The sequence below is a fragment of the Phyllostomus hastatus genome, unplaced genomic scaffold (genome assembly GCF_019186645.2).
Source record: "Phyllostomus hastatus isolate PE091 unplaced genomic scaffold, TTU_PhHast_1.1 phas_scaffold_1674, whole genome shotgun sequence".
Taxonomy (NCBI): domain Eukaryota; kingdom Metazoa; phylum Chordata; class Mammalia; order Chiroptera; family Phyllostomidae; genus Phyllostomus; species Phyllostomus hastatus.
In genome coordinates, this window is record NW_025334011.1 from 15,067,689 (window position 1) to 15,082,610 (window position 14,922).

A 14,922-nucleotide genomic window follows, 5' to 3' on the forward strand; every position below is an offset into this window, starting at 1 on the left:
CTTTTAGGTTTTGTGGGGCATATGGTGTCTGTGACAACTGCTCAACTCTGCCATCATAGCATGAAAGCAGCCATAGATAACATGGACACAAGTGGCCATATTTCAATACAATTTTATTTACAGCAGGCCAGATTTGGTCAGTGGGTCACAGTTTGCCAACCTTTGATCTAGGAACTAACAAGGCCAATGCCATCTAGAAGCTTAATAGAAATGTAGTATCTCAAATCCCTCCCCAGATCTTCTGAATTAAGTTCATTTTAGCAAGATCCTTAGAGGATTCCTATGGACTTGAGGGTTTTAGAAGCACTGGTATTCTAGGGTGAGGCCACCGCCATCCCTCCTCTGGGTTGCTATGTTAGACTGACTCATCTCCCTGAACTCTAGCCTTTATTTAACTTCTGCCACCCTTCAGACCATTTTCCTCAAAGCAGTCAGGGGGATCTTCTTAAAATACAAATTGGATCACATCACTTGCCTACCAAAAACCTCTCAGCAGCCTCTCAGTCAGGGTTATCGGACTTGGCAAAAACAATAAAAAAACAGAATACCAAGTTAAATTTGATTTTCAAATAAAGTGTGAAAACATTTTTAGTGTAAGTATGTCCCATGCAGTATTTGGAACATACCTAAAATAAAAAGCTAATAGTTATTCATTTGAAATTCAAACGTAACTGTGTTCTGTATTTTACCTGTCAGCCCCATAACCAGTGCTCAACATTATAATCCAAACTCCTTACAGCTGCTTGCAAAACCTGTGTGATCTGGCCTCATCGCCTTTCCAACATCATCAAATGCCACTGAAATGCCATCCAACCTCCTCACAGTGCTATAACCACACTGGCTAAGCACCTTTCTGCCAAGACCTTGGACAAACTGTGGTTTCCACCTGGAACCCACTCTCTTCCTAGCCTTCAGGTCTCAGCCTAAAGGACTGCCTTCTCTGACTCTCTGTCTAAAATGAGCACACACTCTCTACACAATACTCTTTTCTTGACCTTAAAGAAATCCAAAGATGGAATGATTCCTTGGGGCTGTCATTGCCTTAGTGAGAAGAGGATGAGGTTTCCCTTGGGGCCAGAAGGTCTGGGAATAACGCAGAAGAGGGAAGAAGAACACCATGGAATGAAGGGAGAGATAACAGAGCCAGAGGACCACATGACTAAAAGGAAATTAGTCAGAAATAGAAAAATAATGATTTTAAACGCTGAACGTGTGAATTGCATTTGGTCTGTAAAATATACTGAATTTTTCAACAAAGAGAAATTCATTTGACTTGCTCAGAAAAGCAAAGAGGAGCCACAAAAATTGTTGAGCAGAGGTGACATCATGAAGCTGTGTTTTGGGGAAATGAACCTGGCAGGAGGGTAGAACTGACAGAAGGAAGGGAGAGAAACTGCAAGTAGAGAGGCCAGCCAGGAGGGATGTGTGTGGAGCAAACCTTGGTGTGTAATTGACCTACATGAGCAAAGGAGTAGTGTCCTCCAAGGAGCACAGAGTTAAATGATTAAATGAAGGCAGGAAGTTTTCAAATTTGTTTATGAGAGAACTTTTAGAAACATGGGAAAATAGCTTACCTGTATAATTTTCTATGCTATGAGTTAGAGGTATTATAAGCCCCAAACTTCCCTATGTAACTCTTAAACCCTCTTAAAGGCATGTCAGGTAAAAGATTTAGAAGAGGGATAGCCTAGACAGCCCCCATGCACACACCTTTCTTTCTTCCATCCTGCCTTTTCTTTCTTTTCTTTCTTTCTTTCTTTCTTTCTTTCTTTCTTTCTTTCTTTCTTTCTTTCTTTCTTTCTTTCTTTCCTTTTTTTGGAAGCAAGGAGAGACAAGCTCACAAGGGAGGCTGGCTTAGTCATGGTTCTAAATAGGTCATGGCTGTTGAATAAAGGGAGCCCTCAGTGATGAAGTTAAATGGCCTCTTCGTTCACAATGTTAAAAGCATTTTGCTCAGTGAGTTTAAACTGTCTCTGCACCATGCTCCTGGCTGATTTTTTTCAAAGTTGATTTAATCCTGGCACTTCATAAAATTTGTGTAAAGCAAGAAGATTTTATTCATGTTCAAGTGAAATCTCGGAAAGGATGAAATAAAACCAAATGCATGGGAACAAGCTCAAACCTGGCAACAAGAAAACACAGATGTGCAAGATTCGGGAGACATGCCCCTCTGCCCCCAAATAAGTTTCTAATGAAATGCCAGAATGAAACATTGGAACTTGCCAAAATTTCCTACTTGGCTGCCTTTACTCTTGAAATCATTCCTTCTTATTGCATCTGACTAGGCTGAGAAAAATAATGGAAATGCCCAACAACTGGTGATTCTGGCAATTTTGTGAATTATTACATAAAATGAAATGCTATACTACATTCCTTGCTCCATGGGGTTTATATTTGCACTCCTACTCATGCTCCACATCCACAATTAGCTCCTCACCCTACTGCCATCCCTCTGCTTGGTGTGACCACAGCCAAAAAAACTGCACTGCTGAGAATTAGACTGTGGTACACTAATCATTTTGCAGTTTGAAAGAGTAAAAGAAGGAATAACTTATTTAAGAAAACTATTTAGATTTATGTAATTCTTTCCTTCTCCTTCTTTTTCTTTAGTAAGCTTGATGTGATAAGATTCAATTAGGATGTGCAATAGCACAGAAAGAACACACTTCAGAGATTCCTCGTAGAATTTTGCCAGTGGCCCCCAAGCTGCAGATTTTACCGGCTTTCTGGGAGGAAATGAGCTAGGTGTAGTGAGATGACTAAGACAGAAGCTGGCGAACATCTCAGATTCAGTGATCACAGTTATCAGATTGCAAGCGTTCAAGAGGCACAATGTGTTCTGAAGATATTTCCAAGGCTGCCCACTCAAAAAAAAAAGAGAGAAAGAATTTTAGGAGATTTCTGAGAGCCAAATTAAGAGCAGTAGACATTGAGTATAGCTCAATTAAGGAGAAGTTGTACATCATTAAGGAAAAAATGAATCAAATGTATCATAATGAACTAGAGAAAGTGAAAAAGTTGGCTCAAAATTGTTGATTTGTCCCACAGGCATTTCCTGAGCAAGTAGTGTATACCTGTCTCCATGTTATATATCGATTGTTTAAAGATGAGTTAGTCTTTGTTCCTTGTCTTTTGGTGTTAATCGTGGTGCATGAAAATGTAAAGAGATTAGTTCTTTAAGACACTTGTGAAAATGCTTCCAATTTGGAGTAGCTGCTTTCCCTTTCCTCTGGGGCTATTCTTGTTTCAAATGACAGAGTCAAGCTTCCAAAGGGGCGAAAGGCATTGCTTTGGTTACAGGTGAGCTTTCACATAACATGTGGGCCACTGAAAAATCCAGATAGTGTGGCATATATTACTAATGAAAGAATTTGAAAACATAGTATGATGATCTATAAGGGAAAATAAGTATATATGTAATGACTGCTCTATGTCTCATTAAATGACTCAAGATATTTCCATAGTTCCTTTTCAAATGCAGTCTGTCTGCCTGAATCAGCATTGCCTGCCCTTCATTTATGAACCCACCAAATAATTTTACTTTTTAATACTGTACAATATGGTATATAAGAGAGGGAGCTTTGTATTGTTACAGATATCATCAACCCATCCCTTAATCCTCCAAAATCCTCCAAGAAATATAGTTAAACCATAACTAACCAATGTTTCCTCATAATAATCCTTCCAAGAAAGAAAAGCTTGCTTAAAAAAAAAATAGAGAATTGTTTCAGCATAAAACACTGGAAGATGATAGAAAAAACAATTAAGAATTCTAAGAAAAGTATAAACGAGGTCTAAAAGGAGATATAATTATAGTACACTGCTTGACTCTTTATTGGGAAAAATGTTAGCAGCACAAAAAGAGTCATGCCCTGGCTGGTGTGGCTCAGTTAGTTGGCTGGAGTATCATCCCATAACCGAAAGGTTGAGGGTTTGATTCCCAGTCAGGGCACATACCTAAGTTGCAGATCCCCAGTATAGGTGCATATGATCCCAGGTCCAGCTTCTCTGTCTCCCTTCCTCTCTCTCTAAAAAGCAATGAAAGCCCTGACTGGCATGGCTCAGTGGGTTGAGTGCCAGCCTGCAAACGCAAAAGTCAACAGTTTGATTCTGTCAGGGCACAGGCCTTGGTTGCAAGTTGGGTCCCCAGTTGGGAGCATATGAAAGGCAACTGCTCACACACCAATGCTTCTGTCCCTTTCTTCCCCCCGCCCCCCCGCTCCTCTCTCTAAAAATAAATAAATAAAATCTTTTAAAAATTAAAAAACAAAAAGCAATGAAAATATGTCTTCAGGTAAGCATTTAAATTTTTTTTTTAAAGGAAAATGGTCATAACAAGGTAACTTGCATTGGGGGATTGGGGAAAGGAAGTGAGTTAGTGTGAGAGAACTAAATTCTCATCTATTATATAATATAGTAAATAGGTGATGTCTAAAATTATTAAAGTGAGAAATAGAAGTACAGAAAAAGAGAGTATTCTAAATTAAAAGAGACTTAAAAATCCAATGCATGGTCTTAGATTGACAAACAAGCAACAAAGTCTATTTTTGTGACAACTGGGAAATTTAAATATGTACTAAGGTTTATATGATATTAAGAAATTGCCATTTTCATTAAATATGATAATATTTAGCTATGCATAATAAAGGCTATCATGATAACTTTAATGTACTTTAAAGTACATAAGCATTTAAAGTATTTTAAACAGGGACCCATCAACATTAAAAAACAGACTTTCCTATTTGGTTTTGAGCACGTGTATGTATTATCTGAATTTTAAAATGCGTTTAAGTTATTTTGACAATATATCTCTGGATTAGGACACATCCAAGCTCACTTTCCAGCCACCACTATATCTTATGGTTGAAACTAATCTTTTCAAAGATGACTTTTGTTTTGCAATGTTCTGAACTTCCAAAAAACAGATTTAATCACATTCAGTCCACTTTACTTAATTAGGCAAGAATGCAAACTAACAGAGTTTAGAAAGGTTATTCACTATCAAATTAAAACAAAAAGAGACTGTGAACTAGGAAATTAAATTAACCAAGTATTCTTCAAGTATTCTGGTTGGTTAATAGACACAGTTGGTAAGTCTCGATTAAACTAAAACTGTGCATCTTAAATAACTGTTATGTATTGGTGGTTAAGACAGAGAGAATGTGCTTAGAATGCCAAGGGGACTCCTCTGGCAGTGTGATTTTCAGGGCAGAGAGCATACTCGGAACATGTCCTACTTTAAACATCGACAAAATTATCTTACATTTTAATGGTAAAATTAAGAGTTTTAAAAACAGATTTAATGAACAAATACCATATACCTGAGAGAAAAACATTTCCAGAGAGAATTTCACCTCAAAATGCTTTTGACACATAAAGTCATATGGTGCAAATTTAACAGTTTTTATTGGTTGGTTAACATTTTTCTCACTTAAATCTCTTTTGCATTAGCTATAAGTAAGATACCTAAGGTGTAAGGCTTGATCCAATTTTTTAAACTATTATATGAATCCTTGGGGTAAATGAAAAGTCATCTAGAGAAAGAAACCATTACACTGAGGGAATATCCACACCATTAAGTTAATTGGAATGGCATATTAACACAGTCATATTTTAATTTGGTGAGACAGTATTGACATGTAACTACTAATCCATTTAATTGGTTGATTTTAACTTGTTAATAAGTATAATTAGTTATTATTCCTTAATTCAGCAAATAATTACTTACTACCTATACACAGGTATTTATGTCCACGACTGAGAATACAGTAATAAGCAACTTAAACATGACTCTCACCCTTGTGGACTTTATACTCTAGTGAGGAAGACAGGTATCAAACAAGAAATTTACGTGAAGCATAACCAGTGTTCTTAGGAGAGAAGGCAGTGAATAATATCTTAAGAGCACAGGGCAAGGAATCTAACCATGTCTCTGAAAATATAAACTAGGCACCTATCTATCCCACCCCCCTTCTTCAGGGTTGAGAATTTGAAAGTACAGAATCCCCACTGATGTTGATGGCTCCGCAGGAATAGGGCTGTCCCATCTGAATACATAACACCTCTACAGAATACGCTCTCCACTAGCAATGCAGTTCATGTTGGCTTTGTTTTCCTTGAAAATGCAAAGTAAGCTTTGTACCCCAGAGAATGCTGGGTGGGGCACTTGCCAGAATTATGAAGGTGGAATGAGTATGGATAGCTCTTCAGACAGGCAACTGGGTTGAAAATAAGCCTGCTCTTAACCTGAATATAGATATTAATAAATATTGAAGCACCAAGTAATTCCAGAGTCTGTTAAAATGAGTCTGGAACACATAGATTACCGCTAAGCATTTATTTGGGTTAGATGGATGGTGGGGGGACCAAATAAATAAATCGCAAAATTTCAACTGTAAGCAAAATGTGTGTTTAACTTGTGAGCCAGATTTGCATTCGATTCTAAATAACTGGTGTTTTTTGTATTGTTTTGTTCTGTTTTGTTTTTCAGAATGTCCTCATTGTTGAGGTAAGCCATTGTTGAGGTAAACTTTTTAATCCATATTTGGACGTCAAAAGGATGAACGATGAGTTGTAAAATAAAGAACTTTTTATCTAATAAGCCAAGGATTTACTGAATTTTCTCTGTGCACACAGCTCTCCAAATTTATTGACCAGGAGCCAGCTAGGATCACTGACTTGAAAAAACTAAACGAAAAAGCTTTTAAATATTTAATTTCACACATGTCCAAATTGGTTATTATCCCTATTTGTGAATCAGACATTTTTACAGAAGAGAAAACTAACCCACAGAGCCAAATGTATTTAATAGTTAAGCCGAGGTTAGAACTCACTTCACCCTTAATTCAATGTTCTTTCTAATGAACTCTAATGACTTTAAGCAATTTTGCCTTCAGCATCCAAATCATAATCAATTTAAAAAATGGCAGTCCAAAGGAAAGCTATGAATTGATTTAATTGGTTCTGTTTAAAAAGGAAGGAAGAGAGGGAGAAAGGAAGGAAGGGAGAAAGAAAGAGAGAAGAAAGGAAAGGATGGAGGGAGGGAGAAAGAGAAAGAAAAAACAGGCCCCGTGGCAGCAGTGGACTCACACAGCAAATGTCCATGTTTCCTTCAAGAGCACACCTGCCTTATCAGCTGGCACAAATTCAGGGGAGCTGTTTTCACGCCTTTGTTACACAATTGCCTGTGTGCCATATGTATCTGCAGTTCTGGCTCAGACATAATCCATGAAGTAGACCCTCTAACCAAATGAATTGCCCAACTCTGGCTAAATTCAGACCTCTTGTTTTGATAATCAACCCCTGACAGCTGATTTCTGTCCTGAGGACAATAAATTTCTGCTGCCCATTCTACTCTAATTGCGTAGCAGCTCATCAGCAGAGATGAGGCTCAGCTCACTGCAGGCTTGCACCCTCAGAATTCAAGGGCTGTCACCAGCTGCTGTCCAGACACATCTCACTTCCCAGCCATAGAATCCCCAATTGAGTGGGGAGGGCAAGGGGGGAGGTGTTTATCCATTCAGTGTATTCAGATGTACATCCCATGTCCATGAAAATTTATGCGTCCTGTATTGTTACATAACCTCAGGGCCAAATGTAGTCCTTGAATGCGTGTGAGCAAGTCCAAATGTACTCAATGAGGAGCCCCACATGCTCTCCAAAGGCTGAATTTAGCCCTTCAACCCAGCTCAAGGACTCAAGGAAATACTCACCAATATATTTTCCTAAACCCAGCTTCCAAAAGGAAGCACCTGTCTAAAAAATAGAACTAATTCTGTCTCCTGCTTTGATTCCAAGTTGATTGCAATTCTAATCACGATGCATTATTAATAAGAAATATAATTATCTGTCTGAATGAAAAATCTATTATGCTGCCCAAATGTATTTGGTTGAATTTGTTCTCTTTGCAAAGGATGTTGTTGGAACAGGGAGGACCATGAAAGCACTACTCAGCAACATAGAGAAATACAAACCCAATATGGTTAAGGTGGCCAGGTAAGTAGGATACACATGATCATTGTTTCTGTCTTTCCAAACCAGTCCAGGAGTGATGCTAACACAGGATGCTGTTTTCAGAGAGTGCAGTCTGTTCCAAACCAGTGACCTTTTGCTCCAGGGTGTTATGGTTTGGCCACACTATACACATAGCCCATTTGACTGCTGGCCTGAAAGAGGAAAGGGAAGAGGATGTGCTTTGCTATGGCTGAGCTCCTCTATATGTGCTAGCTGTTTCCAGGAGCAGCTGGCGGGGCCCTGGTACCAGTGCCTGCTTCCTTGCTTTCATGCAGAATCACTGAGTTGGTACACAGTAGCAGAAACATGAGGTGGGGGGGCCTATGATGATGCCCCATATGCTTGAGGAGAAAAATACATATTTTAAATACATATTTTAATAATGTTTAATTCAATTTGCAATTCACAGAGATTTTATTTGGATCACTAAAACTTTTTTTTTAATGGTAGTTTGTTGGTGAAGAGAACACCTAGAAGTGATGGCTTTAGACCTGACTGTAAGTGGTTTTTGTTTTTGTTTGTTAATGGGTTGATTGGTGGTGGTGGTTCATGTTTAAGAAATTCCTATTTGACGGCATCCTGCGTGAAGTGGAAGCTGAATAGGTTTGACAGACTCACGAATTCCCCCTGGTCTCCTCAGCCTTGCCGGTGAAGCTAGAACTCTTTACGACAGGGGCTTAAATTTTCTGATTTCCATCTTTCACAGGCACTCAGTCGTGTGCATGAATATTTTGATTTGTAGGTTTTCCCTAGTACCTTAACTCCAAAAACCTCAAATAATAGGTTTCAGGTGGTGGAGGGAGACTTGACCTCTCCAGACTGACTCAGACGCAGGGGACTCCCGTTTTCACCGCTGTCCCCAGCAACCACACGTGGAGAGGTATTGTAATGGGTTAGAGGTATTCTCATTCCATATCCAGGAACTGTCACCAAACCATGCACAATGCTGACCTTCACTGAGCCTGGATTTTAGCACACAAAAGGGGAAATCTCACCACCACCTCTAAACTAAAGTTCAGTAACACAAAGAATTAAATGCACAGCATAGCGAAGATAGTCCGTATTATAATAACTTCGTATCATGACAAATAGTAACTAGACTTATTTTATTCATTTTGTAATGTACGAAAACATCAAACCACTATGTTGTATGCCTGAAACTAATATAATATTGTATGTCAACTATAATTCAATTAAACAACTAAAAAATAAAATAAAATATAACTTCACAGAAACAAAACAATAACAGGGGATTCACAGAGCAAATATCTATAGATACTATCTTTATACTTGTCTTCAAGCATGTGTTCTGGAAGACTTCTCATCTAGGGCAGAAGGATAAACAAGCAGCTTGATTATTTATTATTCTAACACTGGAAGTGATTTTTTTTCACTTGCATAAGCAGACTTCAGCTTGAATTTTATAACTTACATTTGCTCTAAAGCTTCTCGGATAATTTGGCTACAGTTCTAATTAGCAAGCTGAACAAACATTATAGCAAGAAAAACATGCTCTATGGATGGGTAATGTGCCAGTGATGTTTAGCCAGTGACTCTCTTCTAAAAAACAAGTTTCATTCCTATGCAGGATGTATTAAATCTAGACAATGTCAGTTCTGGGCAGATAGACACAAATAGTGTGTTTCTATCCAGTTACTAGCTCGGAAAATATAATCTGAATGTAGTTAAAGTTAGACAAGACTAGTAAACAGAAATCTAAGGAAATAATGTAAGACACTGTATAGAAAAGTTTTAACTGAAACTATAAGACATTCACTTCAGACATCCAGTTAATTACAAATTTTTGTGTCACTTGTACTAACATTAATAAAGTAATAACAGCAAATAACAGTAAATAATAGTAAGAGGTTATGATGTACCCCAACACTGTTCTAAGAGCTACATAGAGATGAACACATTTAAAGTAGGTGCTATTGTTATGCCCACTTTGCAGACAAGGAACTTGAACATAACCAAGTTAAACAGCTTGCCAAGTTCATATAGCTTTAGGTTTCGAGTCAGTATTAAACCAGACAGTCTGGTTTCGATCACTGCTCTTGTGCTTGCACATCTGCAATTGCAAACAGAAGAGTGGGAATTGTGCCCATTTATCAGCTGGAGATAGGTCCCTCTGGTTCCCGTCCTTCTCCTCCAAGTACTCCTGTAATTCTGTGACAGCTCTACAGGTTTGGCTTTCCCAACCCTCTCCTCCTGGGCTGAGTTGCCATGCCTATTCTAGAGTTTGCATTGCTCACTCTGAAGTTATTCTTATTGTTACAGCCAGGTTTCTTGGGGTTTACTAATATCCTTTTACCTAGCTCAGAATCTTTGTTTCTTCCTTCTTCACGGATTTCTGAGGCTTTGTACTTTTTGTTCCTTTCTCCTAATTGACTCTTTCCTCTATGCTCAATGACATCCTTTCTTCCGATCATCCATCTGCCCTAATTATTTTTTTTAAGAACCTACAGTTTGTAGGATCAAGTGAGCTTCCTAACAGTGGCACATAATGGCATCCCCCAGAAAATAAGTTTCTCCCTGCTAGCATATCCAGTGTGCACAAACCAGTTGGTTTCTGCCTGTGAAAGCATCTTTGGTCATAGGGATCAAAATGGTGTTGGGCAGTACCATGGAGGTAACTCTCTCTGTGCTGTGCCACTGTAACTCTCCACTGGCTGCACTGAAGTACAGTTTCATAACAGTAAGCAAGTACATCTTCATCTGCAATACTGTGATAAACAAACATAGATTCCAAATAACTAGAAGGAGTTTCAAAATTATTTGACCGTAAACACATTTATTCTGTTTCAAGACCTTCAAAAAGGAGAGCTGTGGTCTGTGTCTTAAGGATTGTTTTCAATGAAAATCATCTTCCTGTCCATAAATTTTCCTTTTGCTTAACCTAAGTACCTGCTACTGCATTTAAATCCATTTCCTCTCCTTCTGTCCTTCATAGAGGTAAAGAGCTAATGTGTACTCCATGTGTACTGCACTGTGTACTCCATGCATTCTCTTCCTTAAGCTCAACCATCCCATTTCCTTTCATATTGCCTTCCAAGTTTTGCTTCCAAGCCCTTTATCCCATCAAGGACACTGAGTACAATGAGAAGATAGACTCTCAGTTGCAACAGCCTGCACACCTATGCATGTAGTGTAGTATTGTCACACCTTCTGTGTGAACTGAATTTTGTGCTGTTAAAAGGAAAGCAGCACTTTGTGTTTCCTTTGTCGTTCTACCTTTGGAACAACAGGGCTACATAACTAACTCAGACACACTTCCAACTCTCCACTGGGCTGCCTGTGCCCTTTCTCCCCTCTGGATACCAGGAGTACAGTCCTTCTTCATCGTATGCCATTTGCTTTGTCTCCCTGAGTGCTCACTCTAGTCCAGGTTCCTGCTGGGTTCATCCTATGCATTGCTCGTCACTTTTCTCATTGCTTCTGCCTAAATGAAAAGTCCTTAACATTGAAGTGTCACCAATAACATATGGTGGCTTTATACTTATGTCATCTAAATTTTAATTCTTTTTTTTTCTCATTCTCTTTGCTCAGATGCTGGATTTGAGATTCCAGACTTATTTGTGGTGGGTTATGCTTTAGATTACAATGAATACTTCAGAGATCTCAATGTAAGTCTTGCACATAAATCCCTACCTCCTCCCCATTCACAAGAACTTGACAGACCCATCATTTAACAAACTAGTGAAATAGGAGTAATGATGGCTGCCATTTATTGAGTAGCTTCCATGTCAGGAATATTCTGGGTATTTTGTACACATGAACTCAATTCATCCCCCCCTACTACCCTGCAAGTTAGGAATTAGGGTGATAGAAGCGATTGTGATTATCTCTAATTTATTTATTTTGTGTACTTTTTTGTTTTTTTTTTCTTTTTGGTTATCTCTATTTTATACTAAAGAAATAAGAAAACTAAAAACAGAACTATTAATATTTTCTCCAAGCCATTGACTATATCCACCCACCCACAGTAATAGTCAATATTCTGTGAACAGTTTTGTGTCAGTGCCTGAAATCGAGCAGGTCCAATTAGACTGACATGCAGCTAGCTCATAACTTTTCCCAATTTGGGGTGGGGAGGAAAGACAGAGAGACATTGATTTGTTGTTCCACTTATTTATGTATTCATTGCTTGCTTCTTGCATGTGCCCTGACCAGAAATCAAACCCACAACCTTGGCATATCAGGATAATGTGCTAACCAACATATAGACCTGGGCCCCCCCAGCTGTGTGACCCTGTCCATTACTGAATGATCTAGAAGTAGACATCTTATCCAAAATGTACCAACTAGTCTCTCTCTCTCTTAAGAATTAGAAACTTAAGCCAAATTTACAGAGACCAAGGGGTAATCAATGGGCTGAGGTCTGGGGCTACCCCTGTTTCTGCCTTCCAGCTCCATCATTGCCCGGCCCTTTCTTTGCTTCTGTGAGCTACCCCAGTATCTCACCAACAAATCCCCTATTTTGCTTATGCTAGCCTGACTCCGTTTCTGTTGCTTACAATCAAAATATTCATGACACATTTTTGATACCCAAAAAAGGTCAAATAAGAGTCAATATTATTTTTATTATGGCTATTTCTCCATCCACCCTGGCGATTGTAACTTTACCAGTAGACTTCTATCTCTGTCCCAGCTAAGCATACTGTTCCCTCAGAATTCCTGGCTGTTACAGACCTGGGGAGCCAAATTCAGAAAAAGGCTCAAAACTGAAACAATTTAGAAATTTTTATCAAGAATTTAAGTGAGTCTCTTTTTAGATTTTCCACATGCACACATATACACACATAAATATACACATATATTTAAAGCAACAGTAACAAATTACAAGGTGATAGTCCGTTATTATTGTATAACATTTTCTGCACCTCATACTTTGTTAAGAAACTGATGCATTATTAAATTCTTTATTGTTTCAGCATATATGCGTGATCAATGAGAAAGGCAAAGAAAAATATCGAGTGTAAAGAAGTCAATTCTCACCCTCCAATCTCCAGATAACATCAGATTTAGAACTACACTCAGGAAGCCATCGCATAGAGTTTGTCTCCCTAGGCGTTTTCACTCAGCAGAAAAGGAAAAAAATGTTTTAGTGAGAGAGCTTTCTTTTCTGAGATTATAACATAAAGAATATCAAAAGTGGTTAAGAAAAGGAAAACAATGTTTTTATTTGACTGGTTCCAAATTAAACACTCCGCCTGTGACTCACGAGTTCTATCTCCCTTCAAACTCCTGCAACACCTTTTGTTTTGACACAGTCATTGTGCTTGAATACTTTATCCCCACCTGGTTACTCAAATACTTCTCACTGAACTGTTTTTTTTTAAATATACTCAAGTAATATTTTACAGTCTTAAGAAACTGGAAACTTTTAAGTTAAGTGCTGATCCCACACACTGGAAATGCAACTAGATTCCCAGGCTGAATAAGGAGAGCAAGGACAATTTAATATAAATTTTTGTTTGCGCTTTTCTGACAGGCTATTATTATCTGCTTTGACAAAGCCTTTCTGAACCACAGCATACAATGAATGTTAATGATGTTATGAAATGAGCCTTGCTTAGTGTTCTTGATTGAAGCTTCCGGTTTGCGATAACGGTATGTCATGGATGCATGGATGTACTCAACTGTGCTTAATATTCTGAATTCTAATTAAGAAAAATACAATGGCAGCAAAGCCCTGGTTTCTAAGTGGCATCTTTTTATTCATGTGGGACATGAGCAAATGGCAGGGTTTGGGGGAGGGGCAAGTGCTTTCACTGCTGAAAACTATGTAGGAATAAATTTTTCCTCTTATTTGCACCGAAGGAAAACCATTATTATGTGTTATCCTAGACAGAAACACAGAGGTTGAATTATTATTTTGAGTGGCCTTATAAGACTGATCACACAGTTCAAAGCACTATAAAAAAAAAAAACATACTCAAGGAAGTTTTTTCTGATTAATATTCTTTCCTTTTCCCCTGTGTTATGAGATGTTTTATAATTTATGGGGGTTTTAATTGAAAATAAACCTGAATGTCAATAGAGCTGTTTTTTCTCACTTCCTAAAAGGAGCAAATGGAAAATAAATAACTCAGCAGCCTTTGTTTGGTTCTGAACTGTATGTGGCATATTATTATCAGGTTCTAGCTTCCTTTAAACTAATAAAGACTAAGAAACCATGTTATGTTTCATAACTGCTTACTGTTTTTCTTCCGCCTTCATATTTTTATATACTTTCAGCCATTAAAATGTGTGTGAGCTGGTAGCTTAAATATACTACTGCATATATCTTCCCCATGGCTTTATTTTTGTTAACCTGGAAAAAATCCAATGTATGCACCAGTATAAGCAAATGATTAAGCTAGTTTTGATCTGCTGCTTTTTTTTCTCCTTAAGTTTGTTTGTAGAACAAGGAATTTTAGTCCTCGAAGAAGATTTTCCTGCATATTTTTGTTCTAGCCAAAGAAGAAAATAAACCACACCCAGATATCCTCAGGGGGAAACCAGCAACGGGAATTCCTTCTAGCTTTGTTGCATGGAACAACCAGGATCAAAATTATGAACTGATAAGTCTAACTGGCCTATTTCTTGATCTATAAAAATTAATGTTCTAAACATAATAATAATTTTTACTATGTCACATTTATATACTAAAATAATCCAGACACATTTAATTTTAAATTTAAAATTATCCATGAAGTATGATTTATTGAAATATTTTCTTTAAATTTTTGAATTTTAGTAACCATCAGTATCATTTCTGAGGGCTTTATATTTATTCAAATTAAAAAAGAAACTACACAAGATTTTGAGAACTTGCACTAGTTAATGCTGAAAAAGAAAAAATCATTAAATAAACAAGAAATTTAGATTCTTGCAATACTTTTCTATCAGATAATATTTTGAAAG

General features: G+C 37.7%; 1 protein-coding gene across 4 annotated transcripts in view; it reads left to right on the top strand.

Annotated features, from left to right (window-relative positions):
• The window catches only part of PRTFDC1 (phosphoribosyl transferase domain containing 1), a 93,258-nt gene extending 79,074 nt beyond the window's left edge, over window positions 1-14,184 (top strand). The window contains exons 5-9 of one of the 4 annotated variants that reach the window (XR_006787872.1): window positions 6,491-6,508; window positions 7,913-7,995; window positions 8,423-8,510; window positions 11,563-11,639; window positions 12,948-12,972. Coding sequence is in view for 3 of the 4 variants with exons in the window: in XM_045857966.1 (XP_045713922.1) it covers window positions 6,491-6,508; window positions 7,913-7,995; window positions 8,464-8,510; window positions 11,563-11,639; window positions 12,948-12,995 (273 nt within the window). In the remaining variant the exon portion in view is untranslated. Of the gene's footprint in view, window positions 1-6,490; window positions 6,509-7,912; window positions 7,996-8,422; window positions 8,511-11,562; window positions 11,640-12,947 lie in introns of all 4 variants that reach the window. The other 3 variants (XM_045857966.1, XM_045857969.1, XM_045857967.1) reach the window with 3 other exon arrangements.
• Window positions 14,185-14,922: the final 738 nt, after the last annotated feature.